Here is a 19,991-nt window from a genome sequence, read left to right on the forward strand (position 1 = left end):
TATTCAGGTTGCTGCTACAGGAATCAACCCATAAAATGATGCCTTCAACAAATACATTAGTGAGCTACAGCAGTAACTTTGCTAGCTGAAGTACTATGCCAGATTTTATTGTGGAATCCCCTGTGCTAAACTCCAACAATTCACATCAAAATGTACTTATAAAACGAATTCTCACATCAAGGCAGAGTAATGAAACAAGGCATCTCCAACCAGGATCTACTCACTTCTGGGGACATTCTATCAAAGAGGAGGAATGGAAATGTTGTTTTATTTGTCATTAGGAATGTTGATCTGTCTCCATATGCTTAAACTTTAGAGCTTCATTTTTTACCACCAATATCCCTTGTCTTTTGCTAATCTGCAAAACATGGGTGTGAATGAGTTATCCCCCCCCCCCAAAAAAAAAAAAAAAATTTCATCACTTTTATACACCTAATTTAGCCATTTGTTTGGTCTTTTTTCCAACCGACTATATACACTCCATAATAAATGATGACATATGAAGAGAATAAAGATTAACTACAAAATATAGGATAAAAAGTTAAAGTTTACACCCTAAATATAGACTACATACTTTGTGGAATAAGGTGTAAAACTACATTTTAAGACCATTTTCAGATTATTCTACTTTTATAGATTGCCTCTCATTTGGGCCTACTCATTATCGGGGGCCTATTGGTCCCCGATAATGAAGTATCCAACTCGACACAAAGTGCGGCAGTGGATACTTAACTACCAGATCAATTCAGAATTTCTCTGGGGTGGGGACAGCTGCTCCAAAAAGAAGCTGTCTCCATGATCTCTAACAGGATCCTAACGGGTCTGACCAGCAGTGTTAATTTGAATGCTTAACCCAAGTTCACGCATGGACATGGAACAGGCTGACGCAGGATCAGTCAGATCCCTCTACACACCAGGCACCCCTATCTGAAGATGGCCTCGCCTCCCACAGGAAGTGGCCAAAAAAAGTCTGTTGAATATTAGGCAGCCTCATCAGGCACATTAAAATCATGTGGAAACTACAGTAGCATTAGTGATAACGAATAGTCCCCACAGTATCTTACATCACCTTAATCTGGGTAATGTGGTATGCTTATAAAGGTGTATATCCGCACAGAAACAATGATTTAATGAAAACTGTTTTATATCAAAGTTTAGTGTTTCACAGCTTTACTTCCCTGGTTAGGTATGTGGGATCCGCATATGTTCCACGTACTAGCAGCTGATCTTATCTGTATTTGACTATACTAATTGTAACTGGTGGGTCCACAGTACAAACTTGTATAGAAATCATGCATATTAAAGCTACAGCATGATATTTTCCTCTTTATTGTTTGATGTTTCATAATACAGATGTGTCCTGCTACATCTTTGCTCTAAGCGCGGCACTCTGGCTTCCCTGCCGCGGCATGTCAGTACGTGTTATGGCAGATACCGCGTGTTATGGCATGGCATACTGTATGCCATGAAAGACTACATGCCATGCAGTACACAGTTTAACCACTGGGTCGCGAATCCTCCACGGATGAAAATTACAGAACAATAGTGTAGAAGTGCTCGGTAATCTGTGAGAGGCTGGCCAATCACATTCAGGCAGTGTAAACAGTCACTCTTCATGCTTGAAATGATCACTTTGTGTCAAGACTACAGTAAACAGCTATAGACATTACATTGTACTTATTACGGGCCATCCGTACTGTATGTTGTCGCTAGATGGTGTAAAGATGCCTGGTTAAAGATGCACGTCAGTTTACCATAAAGACAGATCATTTCAGGTTCAATATTTTTAAAGTACTCTGCTCAACTTTATGCATTGCTCTGCACTTTCCTCATCCCTTCAGCTCCATATTATGATATCCAGTTTCATTAGACTATAAACCGCTATTGACATTGTACAGTATTGTACACGTAAGAATATTTAACTGGAATTGCTCTGTTTTTATTTAATGCTGGTCGTGCATCTTCTGGCCAACACAGATATGTATTTTTAGAAATTACAGAACTCACACACCAAATGATTTATTTTTAATCCTGCAGTGAAGATTTGAAAAATATAATAAATAAATACTGATGTCCAAAATGACATTGTCCCTTTCCGGGCCTCCAGCCCACTCTGTAAGGTGCTCACCTTAAACACTTGCCCACACACCAGCCCTATAATGGAAGATTAGCCACACTTGTTGTGTATGTGATGTGGTGTGTGCGACTTTAGCAGGTAAAGTGTACAATACTGTACAATGTCAATAGTGGTTTAGCATAAAATGCAGCTGAGTGGCATACAGTAGAATAGAAATGCCATGTTGTGGGAAGTTGGGAGCAATGTATTGAGTTCAGTAGAATTCCTTAAGAATATTGAAGTTGAATTGCTCTGTCTTTATTTATTCCTTCATTCATTACAAAACACAGTCCAGTATTACTGTATAGTGTAATGAATGACAGGTTCTGTCAGCCACTCAGCAGATGGATCTACAAAAGCTTTGTTAGCTATTTGACACATGCACTGTGCAGTTTAGGAAAATCGACATCTGGTGGACAGAAAGTTTTATTACACACTGTGTTTTCCAGCGCTTCAGTACGTTACGATGTGCCTTACTGCAGCATACTGCGAGATACATCTCCATGGCAGGGCGCGACTAGCATGGCGTGCTACATGGCATATGGAGCAAAGCTGTAGCAGGACACATACTGTATGTAAGTACCATTTTCTGAATCTCATGCTTAAGGACAAATAAACATGAGCATTTTAAAGCCTGAAGGGGCCCATGAGCAGTGGGCTCCCTCCTCTGAGCATCAAAACACTGCTAAACCCAGGCAGTTTACCTTGTGCCAGCAATCAGGTCCCTCCTTCTCTAAGCACCATCTTCCCAGTAATATTTGGGAAGATGGTATGTGTGTACAAGAGAGCAAAGGTTCTTGCACAGTGCCAGAGTCTTGCTTTCACTGCACAGTGCCATCTTCCTGAAGATGTCACTGCGAAGATGGCACCACGGAAGAAGGGGACCCACATGCCAGCACAAGGTAAGTATACTAAGAGTGTGCAGTGCGGGACCCTCCCAGACCCGAGGCTCGTGTGCACTGCACACCCTGCACCCATTATAAATGCACCTGTGACTAATAGTAAATTTACTATGCAGTGTTTTTCCAAGCTGCCATACAGTATCTTGAACGGTTATGGCTGCTGGATTTAAAGTGGCAATAATCTAATATATAAAAATCATTGGTCTGTTTGTTTGCCTGTCTGGTTAAGCATTCGGACACCCCTGCACCGATTAAGAAGAAACCAACGCGAGGTGGTCAAGTTGGATCATGGCCAAGTTTTAGGGGGGATAGGGTCGCGGTTAGACCTCCCTTGGTGTACACAGGGCAGAACTTTTACCCAGGGAGCCTGTTCTGAGCCTTCCACTGGATGGATTTGGACAAAAACTTCACAGTATGGTAACATTGGATCCCAGAAGACATAGTAGGGGGTTGAGGTCCCTATCGGACCTACAGTTGGTGTATGCTGGGCAGAACTTTGACCCAGGCTTTTCACTGCATGGATTTGGATGAAAACTTCACAGAGGGTAGCAACTGGTCTGGGATGGATAACTTAGTAATTGAAGATTAGGCCCAGCCGGACCTCCGGTTGGTGTACGCTGGGCAGAACTTTGACCCAGGGAGCCTGTTCTGTGTCTTCCACTGGATGGGTTTGGATGAAAACTTCACAGAGGGTAGCAACTGGTCTGGGATACCTAACTTAATAATTGAAGATTAGGTCTCAGCCGGACTTCCTGTTGGTGTACGCTGGGCAGAACTTTGACCCAGGGAGCCTGTTCTGGGCCTTCCACTGGATGGGTTTGGATAAAAACTTCACAGAGAGTAGCAACTGGTCTGGGATACCTAACTTAATAATTGAAGATTAGGTCCCAGCCGGACCTCCTGTTGGTGTATGCTGGGCAGAACTTCGACCCCGGAGCCTGTTCTGGGCCTTCCACTGGATAGATTTGGATGAAAACTTCACAGAGGGGTGGCCTTACTGCAGCATACTGCGAGGTACATCTCCATGGCAGGGCGCGACTAGCATGGCGCGCTACATGGCATATGGAGCAGAGATGTAGCAGGGCACATACTGTATGTAAGTACCATTTTCTGAATCTCATGCTTAAGGACAAATAAGCATGAGCATTTTAAAGCCTGAGGGGGCCCATGAGCAGTGGGCTCCCTCCTCTGAGCATCAAAACACTGCTAAACCCAGGCAGTTTACCTTGTGCCAGCAATCAGGTCCCTCCTTCTCTAAGTGCCATCTTCCCAGTAATATTTGGGAAGATGGTATGTGTATACAAGAGAGCAAAGGTTCTTGCACAGTGCCAGAGTCTTGCTTTCACTGCACAGTGCCATCTTCCTGAAGATGTCACTGCGAAGATGGCACCACGGAAGAAGGGGACCCACTTGCCAGCACAAGGTAAGTATACTAAGAGTGTGCAGTGCGGGACCCTCCCAGACCCGAGGCTCGTGTGCACTGCACACCCTGCACCCATTATAAATGCACCTGTGACTAATAGTAAATTTACTATGCAGTGTTTTTCCAAGCTGCCATATCTTGAACGGTTATGGCTGCTGGATTTAAAGTGGCAATAATCCAATATATAAAAATCATTGGTCTGTTTGTTTGCCTGTCTGGTTATGCATTCGGACATCCCTGCATCGATTAAGAAGAAACCATCGCGAGGTGGTCAAGTTGGATCATGGCCAGGTTTTAGGGGGGAGAGGGTCGCGGTTAGACCTCCCTTGGTGTACGCGGGTCAGAACTTTGACTCAGGGAGCCTGTTCTGAGACTTCCACTGGATGGATTTGGACAAAAACTTCACAGTATGGTAACATTGGATCCCAGAAGACATAGTAGGGTGTTGAGGTCCCAGTTGGACCTCCAGTTGGTGTACGCTGGGCAGAACTTTGACCCGGGCTTTTCACTGCATGGATTTGGATGAAAACTTCACAGAGGGTAGCAACTGGTCTGTGATGCCTAACTTAGTAATTGAAGATTAGGTCCCAGCCGGACCTCCGGTTGGTGTACGCTGGGCAGAACTTCGACCCAGGGAGCCTGTTCTGGGCCTTACACTGGATTGATTTGGATGAAAACTTCACAGAGGGGTGGCAATTGGTCTGGGATGCCTAACTTAATAATTGAAGATTTAACGCTGGGTACTTCAGCTAGTGTTAAATACAAATTACACCTGGTTTAGTATTTAAAATGATCGCCCCTTTAAATCCAGCGACCAAAATCACTGAGGGCATGGCATCTTTAAAAAGAGCTGCGTACTAAATTTACCCCTCATTCAGTCTAGACTGTTTAGCAAGTTACCGGATGTACAGTAGATCTATGACATGTATTCCAGAGTAGACAGTGGTCAGAGGGCTGATGCAGTCTACATTCAAATAGCGGTGACAGGAGAAACAGTATGCAGTCACAATGTGAGCGTTCAGAACGTTGATATTCACAATGTCAACAGCAGAAGGTTGACATTGATGATGTCGACATCGTTTTTATGTCGTCATCATTTATGTTGACACCTGCCTAGAGTCGACGTAATCTCAACATTTTTAGGTGGGTTATTGCCAGGGCTAGCATTGTGGTTAGGGATAGGGACAAAATTGGAAGAAAACTACCATGTCGATATGCAAACATGGTCAATGTTGACATAATGAACATGTTGACATAATGAATGTCACCATTGTGACCAACGAACATATATAGCACACCCGGAGAAACCACACATTGTTTAAGTTAATGATATGTAACTGGGCTTATTGGTTCATTCCTTTGTAGCATGGTCTATAGAGGACATCAACAAAGCAGAAAATCTTCAATAATTACAGTATAAATCTACATATTTTAAGGTTTCTTATAAAACAGCAGTAAACAAGAATTTCAGGGTAATGAAATCTTCATCCTGTGCTTTATGTATTTGTCTTGTGCTGAAATTTAATTGAAAAACATATACAGTAATACTGTACAATTGCCTATGTGCTACAATGTGCTCTTTAAGTTTTCCATAAGAAAACAATATTCAGTACAATGATATGAAACAGAGGTGTACCAGAGGGAGAACAGTGATCACACAATGCCCACTGAGGACTGAGGGCCTGATTCAGCTTGGTTCGCAATGCTGCGTTCGCATGCACCCGCTCGCTGTGAATATATGCTAATAAATGCAATTGCACGGCAACCACAGCTCTATACCAATATGCCCACCACTGTATAAAGCCGCTCACTTCCCATGACATGCATCTGCAAGTCAGCGAAAACATCAGTAACATCGAACCCATTCGCACAGATGTGGTTGACCATGACCTGCCGCACAAACTGCTAAACTTCCTATCGCCAACTAGATCTCTGGCTACGTATACAATCACAGGGGTTTAATTATGCACGCCCCTGTAATGGCGTTCAAATGCATAGGCACACCTGTGTTCGCCTGACCCCCCCCCCCCTCTCCACCCCCAAACGGTCACTTCCTGTCAATCACTGTGTCATGGGACTGCGTGCTTACTATGATCCCAATCGCAGCGGTCAGTTCGCACACACGCACTGCGATGCATGCGCAGAAAGCAAACATCGGCTGGCTGGGCAGTCTTGCAAACCAACCTGAGTCGCCACAATAGATTTCACTTGGGACCCGAGCTATACACAGTTTATCAGTTAACATTTTAATGATTATTTTGCCAGGACATATAGACAGAATGTGCAGTTATACCTAGAGATGAGTTTGGCTTCACTTGGTTATGTTCGGATGTCAAAACCAAAATCTTATTAGCTATCCGGCTCTCACGTGTTTTGGATAGCAATAAGATAAATCCGAACTTGCGCTAATTTGGTGAAAAGAACAGAGTCAAAAACTGAACAGCTCCTCTCTAGTTATAACATGCACACCCTTCTCTGACCATATTATGCAGTCACTTTGCATAGTCACAATTCACCTTTTGGTACAGCAGCCACATATTGGCTCTGATAATAATAGCTCTGCTAACTTGTATTACACACATTATACTCTTTCAGATGCCACTAGTTTGTGCATGTACAAAAATATGCACAGGGGGATTTTGGTGGTGAGTGTAAACTGTAAAGCAAGTCCAGAACCTTAAATGTAAATAGGATAAATGAGATGTTATACTCCATGTAGGAAAAATATTATTGTTAAAAATAACATGGGCATGCGTCATGAGTCAAATACGCAATTGAAATCACATATTTGGGAACAGTTGCTTTCAGCGTACATCTCTGCTGTCCATCTCATAGAAGAAGTGTCTGGAACAGTGGCTGTATGCACAACCCTTCCTGAGATACGTCTGATCTAGTTGTATTGTCCTACAGTACTACCATGAACTGGTGACATCCAAGTATGCAAATCACCAGGTACTAATAACTTAAATAACAATAGTAGTCGTAATAGTAATCATAATAATAACTACAATAATAACAATGTTAACAATAAGATATAATTATTTTACTCACAATGAAACAGCTTAATTATCAAAGGCATGTTTGCAGTAACGTAATTTTTACTTGTTCACCTAACTAAAGGTTCAATTGATATTCAGCTAGAAGTCTGGTCTGGGACCCTTTAATCCCACCAATCATCACCCACATTACTCCAACCACACTATAAAACCTACCACACAAGCATCATTATACCACTAACATACACACTAAACAGCTAACACAGACATCATGTATAATCCATATTTATTAATCACAATATACAGACTTTCATACTTATTGACGATTCTCAAATATGAAATATAGCAATCATCAAACATGCTTCACCTATACTTTACATATATCTCATTTACATTAGCCACATAAATCACACATTACATTTACATCATCATAGACAAAGTGAACACATATTAATGACCTACTCATAGAATCGGTTGGGCCCACTACCTCGTCTATGATTCAGGTTCCACACTGTGCACTCAAATTATTTATTGTTACTCTATTAGAGGGTCAGTTACCTGGTGCAGCAAGACCGCTAATGAACATGGGGGCTTGGTTCACTTCTAGAAACCACATAAAGTTTCACATTCCTGACAATCAAAGTGGGCAGTCAAGATGCACCCCTGTCCCTTCCTCTTGTTAGCTGTGGGTTTTAGCATAATGCACATACAGTAGTTTCTGCAACCAGTAATAGAAATTGCACTTAAGTCATTCCAGTAGAAAGAGTTTAGACAGTCTATTTTTTTTCCCACAATGGCATGTATTTCTCCTTCACTAGACCTAATGCAGCTATGAGTACGTTTTAGACACTGGATGGTCAGTATTAGGGTCCCCTATCACATGTACAGTGTATTACTGTAGTATATATAGACAGGGTCACCATCAGTATTATACATATGTTTCATTATACTGCATTCCCAGGACTATGGTGTATTCACTACAATGCATTGCTGTTATCAACCTGAGACATCATGCATACATTGTAAGAATAAATTTATATATATTTATAAAGGGGCACAGACCATGTACTCTCTAATGGTTAGCCAAGCATCTTACATCCCTTAGACATGGGCCTCTACCACTGCATTCCTCTCCCCTAGTGGGTCCATCATGCCCCAACTAGACACTGCATGCACATCAATAACACTTTACACACATGAAATATACGGTGCATCAGCTAGTATTTAGGACCACTTATTTGCCTGGTCATTAGTTATCATGACTGTTGTTGCAGATTTGTTTTTCTACTGTCTTCCCCCATATTTCCCATCTCTGTACCACCCACCTCCAACCCCATATATCTCTCTTTTATCTCTGTCTGTCTCTCTAATATCTGTCCCTCTCATCTCTGTTCCCCACCCCTCATCTCCATCTAATCTCTGCCGCAAACCCACCTCTCTCTAATTTCTATCCCCCTAACCGTGCCAGATGGTGAAAGAACCCCACAGACCTCAGATCTGCTTTCACTGCTCCCAAGCTCTGTCCCTAGTACTTATGAGGGCGTGTGTGTGTGTGTGTGTGTTGGGGGAAGGGGGCTGACATTTACGGAGAGTAAAGATTGCACATGCCAAATAGACATTAATCATATACATCAATTACACATCAGTATTATTTGCACTCATCAAACACACAAAATGTACTTCCACTTTCTCACCATTCCTCCCTGCGCTACTCTTCCCCTTCTCTCCTGCAGTGATGTTGTATCTACAGGAGAGGTACAGGCTCCTCTTACTTCCTGCATCACCACTGATCCCTACTGGGTAACAGCTAGCCGCAGCCCTACTTACACTTTTCACAACAAACAGGGCCTTATACGGATTGTAGGAAAAAGGGGTTCCAACCTGGTCTACATGGGGCCACAGTGTTTGACTTACAAATGAAACAGATGCAACTTCTATTGCAATATCACGTGATGCCATTAGGCACTTAAAAAGTGAATGCAAATTTTGCTGGTCATATACTTTTACTACAAATTGTACATACAATACATTTCCTATTCCTTGGAATGTAACAATGTGATTTTAGCTACATTAATATATACTGTATAACAATGTGGGTTTTCCAACATGCCGATTGCCTTTTTTTATTGTCTTATATGGAAGTAGCATTATATTTATTTAAATATAGCATAGTTATTCTAATTGTTCAATTAACAAAATATGAATATAATTTAGTAACATTATTATGGGTATAATCTATTAAAAATCTAGAATGTCTTGACTTGCTTTTTAGAAACATCAGTTCCAAAACCAAAATACCACTTTTTATTTGAAAATGGTCTACAAAATTTAAGGAAGGCCCCTTGTAACAAGAGGTAACTTATTAGTCACTATAAAATTTTTATTTTTTTCACACATGCAAAATACCAAGACCATGCACCGACCATCTGAAAAGAACAAAAACATTTTTCTGTTTTGTTTTCCATCAGATAAAACCAAGTAGTTGGCTATGAACTTTCAATATATATTTCAAAATGTTTTATAGTGTAAATATGATAAGAAATTTAGCAAAATTTCGACAAATCTGTATAAAAAAACAGAACCAGTTAACTCTTTCAAGACAACATGCTGTAAATTTTTTTTGTTCCCATAAAAAGTCTTTAACAATATGACTGATATTCAGATCCAAGCCTCAAGCTATACATGCAAGAAAATAATATATTGGTAAGTTAAAAATCACTAAAACGTGCTATATATATTATGTATGATTATTATTGTTATGTTGAGACTTTGTAAAAGTGTGCAGAGAAGTTCAAGGTCCTAGGGTTCTGGAAGACTCATATTCTGACATACATTTTGGTTTAATCCCTTTGCCATTATAATAGTCCACCACTTGGTTTGGAACTTCAGCCAGGACACTTTTTGCAAGAGCAGCTGGAGATGCCTACAGGAGAAAAGATAAATGAGAATCATTCATTATTCTGGTATTATGGGGGAGAAGTATCAAACCTTCTAAAAAGTGAGAAGTGGACATGTGAAGTTTACCATAGCAACCAATCAGCTTCTAGCTAGCATGTATCAAGTACATTGAATAAAATGATAGGTAGAAGCTAATTGGTTGCTATGGCAACCTCTCCACTTGTCTACTCTTTAGATGACTTGAAACATCCACCTATAAGTGTTTTATATGTTTTTAATGATGTATAGAGATAATCTTATGAGCCCTTTGTATTTGCAAGGCAAGACAAAATGTAACTTTGGGAAATGTACAGTATAGTGGCATATTATATAAGTAGGAATTCTTTGTTACTAAGGAAACTATCCTCTTCCATCGTGTTCTGGGGGCAAAAGGTGTTCCCAGCAACCATGAGGCTTCCGCACAGCTTAATTAGTTATCCAGCTGTCCCGACACGACATTGGCGGAGGTTCTTAAAGCAGGGCTGAAACTAGGAATTTTGTCACCCCCCGCCATAACTATAGACTCTGTATTTGCAGAAACCACCGTGGTGTCTTTCTAGCACTCTGTGCCCCCCCTTCCCGCATCACTGCAGCAGCCTGTGTGTCTTTCCCTGTTCTTCAACGCGCATGACATTATGCCCCTTATATATTATGCCACACACAGTTATGCCCCTAACACATTATGCACCTACAGTAATGCCCCTTATAACATTATGCCACACAAAGTAATACCACTCATTACATTATGACACACAGTAATGGCCCATATAACATTATGCCATACACAGTAATGCCCCTTATAACATTTTGTCACACACAGTAATGCCCCTTATAACATTATGCCATACACAGTAATGCCCCTTATAACATTTTGTCACACACAGTAATGCCCCTTATACATTATGCTCCCTCCAGCAGCCTCTCACCTCGCCCCCCCTTGTCCCTCCAGCAGCCTCTCACCTTGTCCCCCTGTGTTCCTAATGCAGCCTCTCACTTGCACCAGCAGGCGTGGATTTGGAGCCACATGCCCACACCAGTAGGCAGCTGTCTGCAGCCCTTGAGAGACACAGCACCACCGTCATTCAAATCTGGCTCTGGTCACGAGCCAATCGGAGCTTGTGGACTGGCAGCCCAAATGGCTTGCAAACAGTGCCACATTAAAATGACAGCGGCACTGTGTCTCTCAACGGCTGTCTGCTGATGTAGGCGTGCGGCTCTAAATCCACACCTGCTGCCACCCATGCCCCCTCGGTGGCACTGACTGGACCAGCCCATCTAGCCATCTACCAGAACTGCCAGATGGTCAGTCCAACCCTGTCTCTGACCGTCACCTTAGCACCTGGGGCATGTGCCCCTATAGCCTCCTACCAGTTGCGGACTTGCTTAAAGTGACTACTAGTACTAGATGGCTGTGATGATGTGAGCATGTAACTTACTGCTAAAGCCTTTATGCACATTGAGCTACAGAGCTGTCTGGGTAGCATGAAGAGCTGGGTAGCATGAAGAGCTGCATGTAGTGTCTTCCTTGCATTCCCCAGAAGTCAAAATACATAAACATAATTTGATGCCAAGATCTAGAACAGTTGTATAGCCTTCATTACCTGCACTTCTGCAGTGTGAATGGGATTCCTGTGCCGGTCTTCTAAGCGCCGGCATCCCCTTTGTCAGGATATTGACTGTATCCCCTACCCAGTATTAGAAAGGTCTATATAATAACAGGGCCACATAGTGTATATCATGCTGAATACCACTGAAATGCAATGTTAGGTATTATTTTTATATTTATAAATAACAGACAGTATTTACGCTGCATGCAAACAATAAATATATTTGCACCCCTGCATTGCAATATGATTTGTTCCAGATACAAAATTAACTTGCTTTTTCAATTTGCTCCCAACTCAGAATCAGCCAGTAAGGATTCAGAGGGTTTATAACTTATGTACCGTGTGCACAATTGTAGATCTGGCAATTTTTGTGTCTCATTAAATACGCTCAATGGGACCAGTTTTGCGCTCCATGTTGCACTTTGGTGGATAAGATGTGCTCTGAATAATGTATAAATAAACTGCACACACACTCACAAATCGGCTACAGTTCCTGCATCCCCTCACTCTCATGAATAATTTAAATTACTAATACGCCTTAAATGAGCAGTATTGTAGGAGAAAACTGTTAATAGTTAAAGGGCTAGTTGGTGCTCTCTTACATCTAAAATATTGCAGATGAAGTAAAACCAATAAAAGTCCACTAATTCTTCTAATGAACAATGAATAATAGAAAAATGAACTAACACAGTACACAATAATGCCTGTGTTTAAATCTTCTTTCTTTCATAATATAGGGCCTGATTAATTACCGATCGCAACTGCGATTACGCAAGCTATCGGACGATTATTGCATATTGTGCATGTTTATGCATTGCGGTGCGCGTGCGTGAACCGGCAACTGCGATCGGGAGTGCAATCGCAGTGCCTATGCAGACCTATTGCAGAGTGATTGACATGTAGTCCCATTTGTGGGAGATGACGGGGGGTGGTCTGCGAAATGCAGGCGTGCCAGTGCGATTGAATGCCGTTGCATGGGCATGCATAAATTAGCCACGGCGATGCCATACGCAGCCTGAGTACTCATAGCATGCGATGAAGTTAGCAATTTCTGAGTAAGGTCAGAGCTTGTGTAAGTGTGTGTGAGGCTACCATGGTTTCGCAGTCTTGCTAAACATTACGGATATGTGTAAGGTAAAGTGGGTGTCCTTGTGTAGTGCTGCAATGGCATAGTGATCGCAATGGGTTAGCATACTATCGCAGTGAGACTGTGTGTGTAATCACTACTGCAATCGCAGTTGCGATCCGTAATGGATCAGGCCCTTTGCATTCAACCTGGAATCCTCTTTAGTTCTCTTGCATAATACAACAACTTCATGGTGCAGTATTATACATTCAGAATTAACACGCTGGTGCGTTTAATTAAAAGACTGTGGAGTAATCAAAAACAAAAATGAAATAGACCTATTTTCTTAAACCCAGTGAATAGTACTGTAGTAGGATGCATTAGTTACTGCTTCCACACCAAACATGTAACCTAATACACTTAGGGGCTCCTTTGGAAACCACTATAGGTAGTGCCATTAGTGTAATCACATGGGGCAAGTGGACTGTGTTAATGCTCTTTTTCAGTATTTTAGGAGAAAAAATTAACTTTTATAAGTTACAGTATTGAAAAGGGAGGTACTAATATGGTAGAAGGCCGTACTTCCTCTTAATTAGTGATAGACAGGAGGCTTCCCTTACTGCCCTTCTGATAGAGATGGTAGCAGAGGTCCCCACCGGAGAACACCCCAATACACGTCTGTGGCTATTAGATGTCTGTCCTCCCACTGTTAGTTGGCAAGGTGCGGTACCTAGGCAATGCTAAGGTGGTGACCTGTACTGATGCCCTCTACAATTCTAAACCCCATAGCAGCTATATTGGTCTGATAAACACAGTAATACTGAGCTCCTATAGAGTTCATTAATGTGCTCGCTTTTATAGTTATTATTAGACATGCATGAATCCTCCCCCCCCCCCTCCTCCGGAATCATACTAAAAAGCATTAAAACCATTTGTTAAACATATAGAAAGACATATCTGCATTCTAATATAGAGTACAGCAGTCCCTGTAGTGAGTATTATCTTGATACAGTAGAATACTACTTTGAAATTGTAATTTCAGTGAATTTATTTAACGATTTGAACTATACATACTGTTGTAATATTATATTAATGAGCATCTACTACTAGGGACAGATAACTTGCTTGAAGAAGTAACAACATTAAAGAATATCAGAAGTCAAATGGCTCTGTTCAGACTAAGGGCCTGATTCAGCAAGGATCGCAACTGCGAATGCAATAGCGATTACGCACGCAGTGTCACTGCAAATATATGCTAATCCATTGCAGCACAACGTAAGGATGCCCACTTTACCTTACACACCTCCGTAATGTTTAGCAAGACTGCTAAACCATCGGTAACATCGAGTACCATCGCAGCCTCACGCACATTTGCACAAGGTCTGACCTTACTCAGGAGTTGCAAACCTCATCAAATGCTGCGAGTACTCAAATGCTGCGTATGGCATCGCAGTGGATAATTTACGCATGCCCCTGCAACGGCATAATTTATGCATGCCCCTGCAACGGCATTTAAACGCAGTGGCACGCCTGCGTTTCGCCGACCACCCCCCGTCACCTCCCACAAACGGCATTTCCTGTCTATCACTCTGACATGGGTCTGCGTAGTCACTGCGATTGCAGTCCCGATTGCTGTGGCTGGATCGCGCAATGCGATGCATATGCATGGGCAGAACACAACAATCAGCCAATAGTGTGCGTATCCTTGCTGAATCATGCCCTATATCCATATGATCTACAGCACACCCTATAGAGTTCTTCTCAATAAATGATGCTAGCTATATATAGCAACCAATTACATTCCTTACTCCTTTGTTAATATCCAAAAGGAATCCATGGGTTACAACAAATGTTTTCTTTGTTCCTCGATATTAAATGTACAAAATTGTATTGCAATTGTCAATCTGTTTTTACAAAGTCTTGTTTTATTACTGTTTTGTTCCCAATTGTAAAGTGCAGTGGAATATGCTGATGCTATATAATGGTTATTATTATTATTATTATTATTATTATTAATAATAATAATAATAATAATAATACTGTAATTGTTTTGGAATTTACTACAGCCTGACCACCATATTAGAGGTGCAGTAAAATCGGTTGAACTAGTAATCCCTTCAAGAATAACTTAACTCTAATAGGTCTATTTACAAAGCAGTAGAAACTGCTTCTCCCAATTTACCAAGAGGTAAAGCGCTAAGCAATCACTGATTTCTCCTGTGGTACAGCACCTCTATTTTTGCAGTCTACCATTGTCTACAAAGATCTCTATAGGGACTATAGCCTGAGTCTAGTAAACAAAGTGGCAATAAGCATAGTTTTTCTACAAAGTTGTAGCACCTAGCATAAAGAATTTAATTAGGCAACATCATTGTTAAGCATAGTTATATTTTCATATTTGTCAAATTATGACGACAGACCTGAATATGGCCGCTAGGACAAATAAATAAGAATTTTTACAGTATGGGCTTAATATAAAACCTCCACATCATGCATACTGGAACATATTTTTTTAAATACATATTTTTTTTTAAACTGGGTTAGTTAGTTAGTTGTGCCTTAAAAAAAAAATTTGCTGCCTTAAATTTCACGGGTAAATTGATGAAATCTCGGCACTTTCCAAGTCCAGCAACCTGTAACATTTGACTCTGTGGGGTACATTTACTAAAGTGAGAGTTTTTAGAAGTGAGTTTTAGAAGAGATGTTGCCCATAGCAACCAATCAGATTCTACTTAACATTTAACTAGCACCTTCTAGAACATAATAGCTAGAATCTGATTGGTTGCTGTGGGCAACATCTCTTCTAAAACTCACTACTAAAAACTCTCAGTTTAGTAAATTTACCTCTGTGACTCCTAAAGGCTGTGCTCATTGAATGCAATGTGATGGTCGGTTTCATTGCTAGCAATCAACTTATTGCCTGGAAATACCTCAGGGAGATATTATCTGCACACAAAAAGCAGACATTGGATTATGGATAACACACATCGATTTCCCACTGCTTGTCTCTGAAATGCAATACATTTAGAGAGGGCTTCACAGTGTAATATGTTAAGAATAAAAGATTATGAGGGAAAAGGTTGCAGGTCTCATTAAACTTTTGCAATGCAGTTAATAGGTCCCATCAATGTTCTGTATGACTGAAGCTCTGTCCATGGTGCTGATTTTAAATTTTGTTTACTTCTGGAAATATATGTAATCATATACATATTATACAGTTGGGTGTGTAATACTAAGAAGAGAGGCAGTGTGATAGACACATCTAATAGGACCAGTCACTGGCGGTAATAAGTACCTGTGCATTTGCATACTATAGAATAAGTCGGCGTGTGTTTAAAGGAGAGTTTTGTCATGTCACTTATAGGTCTACGGGACAGTAATATTTGGACTTAAAGTCATTTAAATTGACCCATGTTGCCACTAAATGCTGAGATAGTTCTAAGGAATAATAGAATATGTTGCACACATCAAAACTGCAGTTACATTATAATAGCCTGATGCTAGTAAAGAACAGAGGGCCTGATTCATTACCGATCGCAACTGCGATTACACATGCAATTGGCCAATTGTTGCGTACTGCGCACAAAGCGCTGAGAAATCAATGATTTCTCAAGTGGTACAGCACCCCTATATTTGCAGTCTACCATTGTCTACAAAGATCTCTATAGGGACTATAGCCTGAGTCTAGTAAACAAAGCGGCAATAAGCATAGTTTTTCTACAAAGTTGTAGCACCTAGCATAAAGAATTTAATTAGGCAACATTTTTGTTAAGCATAGTTATATTTTCATATTTGTCAAATTATGACGACAGACCTGAATGTGGCCACTAGGACAAATAAATAAGATTGTTTACAGTATGGGCTTAATACAAAACCTCCACATCATGTAAACCCTAATTTTATTTACATAACAAAACTGAGCAGCAGGATAAAAAAAAATATCTGTAATTATATTGCCTGCAAGTGACAATCTGTATAATGTGCATTAAAGGCAAGCCTACATTTCCGTAAAATAAAGTAAATTTACTAAAGAGAGAGGTTTTAGAAGTGGAGATGTTGCCCACAGCAACCAATCAGATTCTACTTCACATTAAACTAGCACTTTCTAGATTAGAAGATAATAGGTAGAATCTGATTGGTTGCTATGGGCAACATCTAAAAACTCTCACTTTAGTAAATATACCTCTTAATATTTGGACTTATACCACACTGAGAACCTGATTCAGAGATGGACACTGTAGCACAGCTGTTGGGTGTTGGTGTGCAGTGGCTGTGCTAAAATATGCAAAAGCCGCAGGAGGTGTTCTCTTTAAAGAGACGCTCACTGCCGGGTTCTCTGATCTGCTGCTGCATCTGAATATGTAGCGTCAGATCAACAGCATGAACATGGGACATCTGAGTAGCCCTTGGGTTACTCAGGATGTCCGGTGAAATCACGCTGCCGGGGCCAGTGAAGCAGCATCCAAGGATGTAGCCACTGGCTTCGGCACGCCCAAAAAAGGATGACACGCCTCTGTTTTCTGGAACGCTGCCCATTGGCACTCCCAAATACCAGAATCTTATCAATTATGCTGCAGCTTTTGGGGCACTGCGAGCGACATCGCTGCAACAGATCTGCAAACATCAGAGATGTACGTAAATATCGAATTTACTCACATTTCTGAATTAGGCCCTGAAATAATTATCTGCTCTTTTTAGAAACAATTTGACCAGTAAGAAATAGAGATATACGGACCAGTTTTACTTGGATTTAGGGCCATATTCAATTAGAGGTGAAAAGACCGAATCCGCAGAAAAGTATCGCAGATGACGAAATTTCGCCAGGCGAAAATTTATCCCCATATTCAATTCCAATACGCGAAAAGTCAATGCAATGTAATCGGCGGAAGAGTTTTGCCTATGAATAGCAGGCAGAGAAAAGTGCAGAATTGCGGTTTTGGAATGCAAACTTTGGGAAACCCCCCTACACCCATGGGACAGTCCCCCAAAGATAAGCTGTGTCAAACGTTTTTTTAAAAAGACTTTAGAACACCCCAAAAACGTACTTTCATTTTGAGGGCAAAAAAGTGCAAAGTTGGGGGACAAACTTAAAAACTAGCGAAATAGACTTCTGGGGGGTCCCCAAGTATGGGGCAGGTGTTTTTTTTGTTTGCAGGTGCTTTCGGCAGGTGGATTTTTTACGTTATTTAAAACTTCAACTAAAAAATATGCTAGCACCCATTTTCAAGTACCCCAAATTTGCTGGGAGTAGTTATTACCTTAAAAAAAACTGCTTAATGCTATTCTTCACCACTTGTGTAAATGCGCTATTTGGCACCAACTGACACAACTTAAGTACCCCAAATACCTTCATTAGGGTTAATCGGGGGCATCTATAGTGATCCCCAATTTTGGTGCATCTTTTGGGGGGTGTCAGGCTGAGTTCCCCATTTTTGTTTCAGCTTCACTGGGTGCTGTTTTCGTGTCCTTTCTGATTGAATACGGGGAATAGCGGGAGTGCGCCCGATACTGTTCCGCAAAACATGTGATGTAGGCGAAAAGTACGGCAGGCGAAAAAGTATCACAGATGAAAAACGAATTGAATACAGCCCTAACTCGGATATGTTCGGATCTCAAAGACGACATCATATTGCCTATCCGGCTGTCACATGTTTTGGATAGCCAATAAGATAAATCAGGACAAAGTATTTTCATGAGATTTAAAGATGAGAGTGCATATACAGGATAATTCCAAGCTAAACCACATTGCCTTTGTCTGCCTGCTAAATATTTTAGATAATCATTAGTTCCAACTTAACACCAAGTTTTCTTTAACTTCAGCTTTCCTAGGGGGAAATTCCATTACAGGTGATGCACACAATGGGGTATTTTGGAACTGCGCATTGAAGGTTTTCCCTCTTAATCCATAGAGGTGTGCAGGAACTGGCAATATCAGAAGTGCTGTAACTGACTTACATATGGAGCATCATGGCAATGATGTGACAGCACATGACCTGTAATTGAATAGACCCCTAAAATTTTGCATCTCATGCTCATTAGTCAACTTACAAATTACCAAAATGTATTCAAGAATAGCAAAATATTCCCTCGGTCTGCACTGTATTAGTAAACAAATGCTTATTGGTACTATAGACTATATAGTTAAATGAGGACACTAAATCTTACCCCACCTTTTCTACAATTAATATGAAGTATGTCAATGTTAACATTTAACATGTCACTGAGTGAAGCATATTATTCAAATTCACCTCATAAATCATAGCAGACCAAAACATTTCTATTTTTGGAAATGCCAGAAAATGAAAAATGGCCTCCTGTGTCTGTCACATCATGAAGACCTGGCTCTTAGCAGATACGTACGTGTTTGAAATTCCTGAATGGTACAAACTGAACAATGTCCCGGAGTACAGGCTCTCCCTTGGGTGATCTCAGTATTCCGTCATCCCCATCCAGCATCTGCATGTCACTAAAATCTGCATTGCCAACACCAACAATGATGACTGACATGGGAAGATGTGAAGCATGAACTATGGCTTCCCTGGTGTCGGCCATGTCTGTGATGACTCCGTCCGTTAAGATGAGAAGGATAAAGTATTGCTGCAAATAAATAGAAAAAATAATAATGATAAGTATCAATGACATTACTGTCATCAGTTAAAAAAAACATACTACAACAACATAACTTCAAATGTATATGTATCAATGGTTAAGGCATTTGCACAGTAAAAAGGAACATAATCTGAGTGGTTGCTCTAGGTGAGAATTCACTGTATAGTACACATTGCATCTGGTTAATAACTAAGGGCTTGATTCAGAGATGGACGCAAATCATGTCGTACACAGCGGACATGCAAAAATATGTAAATGACTCAGAAGCCATCTTGTGCACTGAGATGCCCACCTCCGGGATCTGATATCTGCTACTCACGTACAAAAGTGGGAAC

General features: G+C 40.9%; 1 protein-coding gene across 1 annotated transcript in view; it reads right to left on the reverse strand.

Moving 5' to 3' along the window:
• Positions 1-9,483: 9,483 nt before the first annotated feature.
• The window catches only part of CPNE4 (copine 4), a 480,619-nt gene continuing 470,111 nt past the window's right edge, over positions 9,484-19,991 (reverse strand). The window contains exons 15-16 of the mRNA XM_088463796.1: positions 19,408-19,644; positions 9,484-10,360 (exon numbers count right to left, since the gene is read on the reverse strand). Of these exons, the coding sequence (XP_088319922.1) occupies positions 10,229-10,360; positions 19,408-19,644 (369 nt within the window). The 3' untranslated portion in view covers positions 9,484-10,228. The remainder of the gene's footprint in view (positions 10,361-19,407; positions 19,645-19,991) is intronic.

Source organism: Taudactylus pleione, unplaced genomic scaffold (genome assembly GCF_031769625.1).
Source record: "Taudactylus pleione unplaced genomic scaffold, aTauple2 ptg000053l, whole genome shotgun sequence".
NCBI lineage: Eukaryota > Metazoa > Chordata > Amphibia > Anura > Myobatrachidae > Taudactylus > Taudactylus pleione.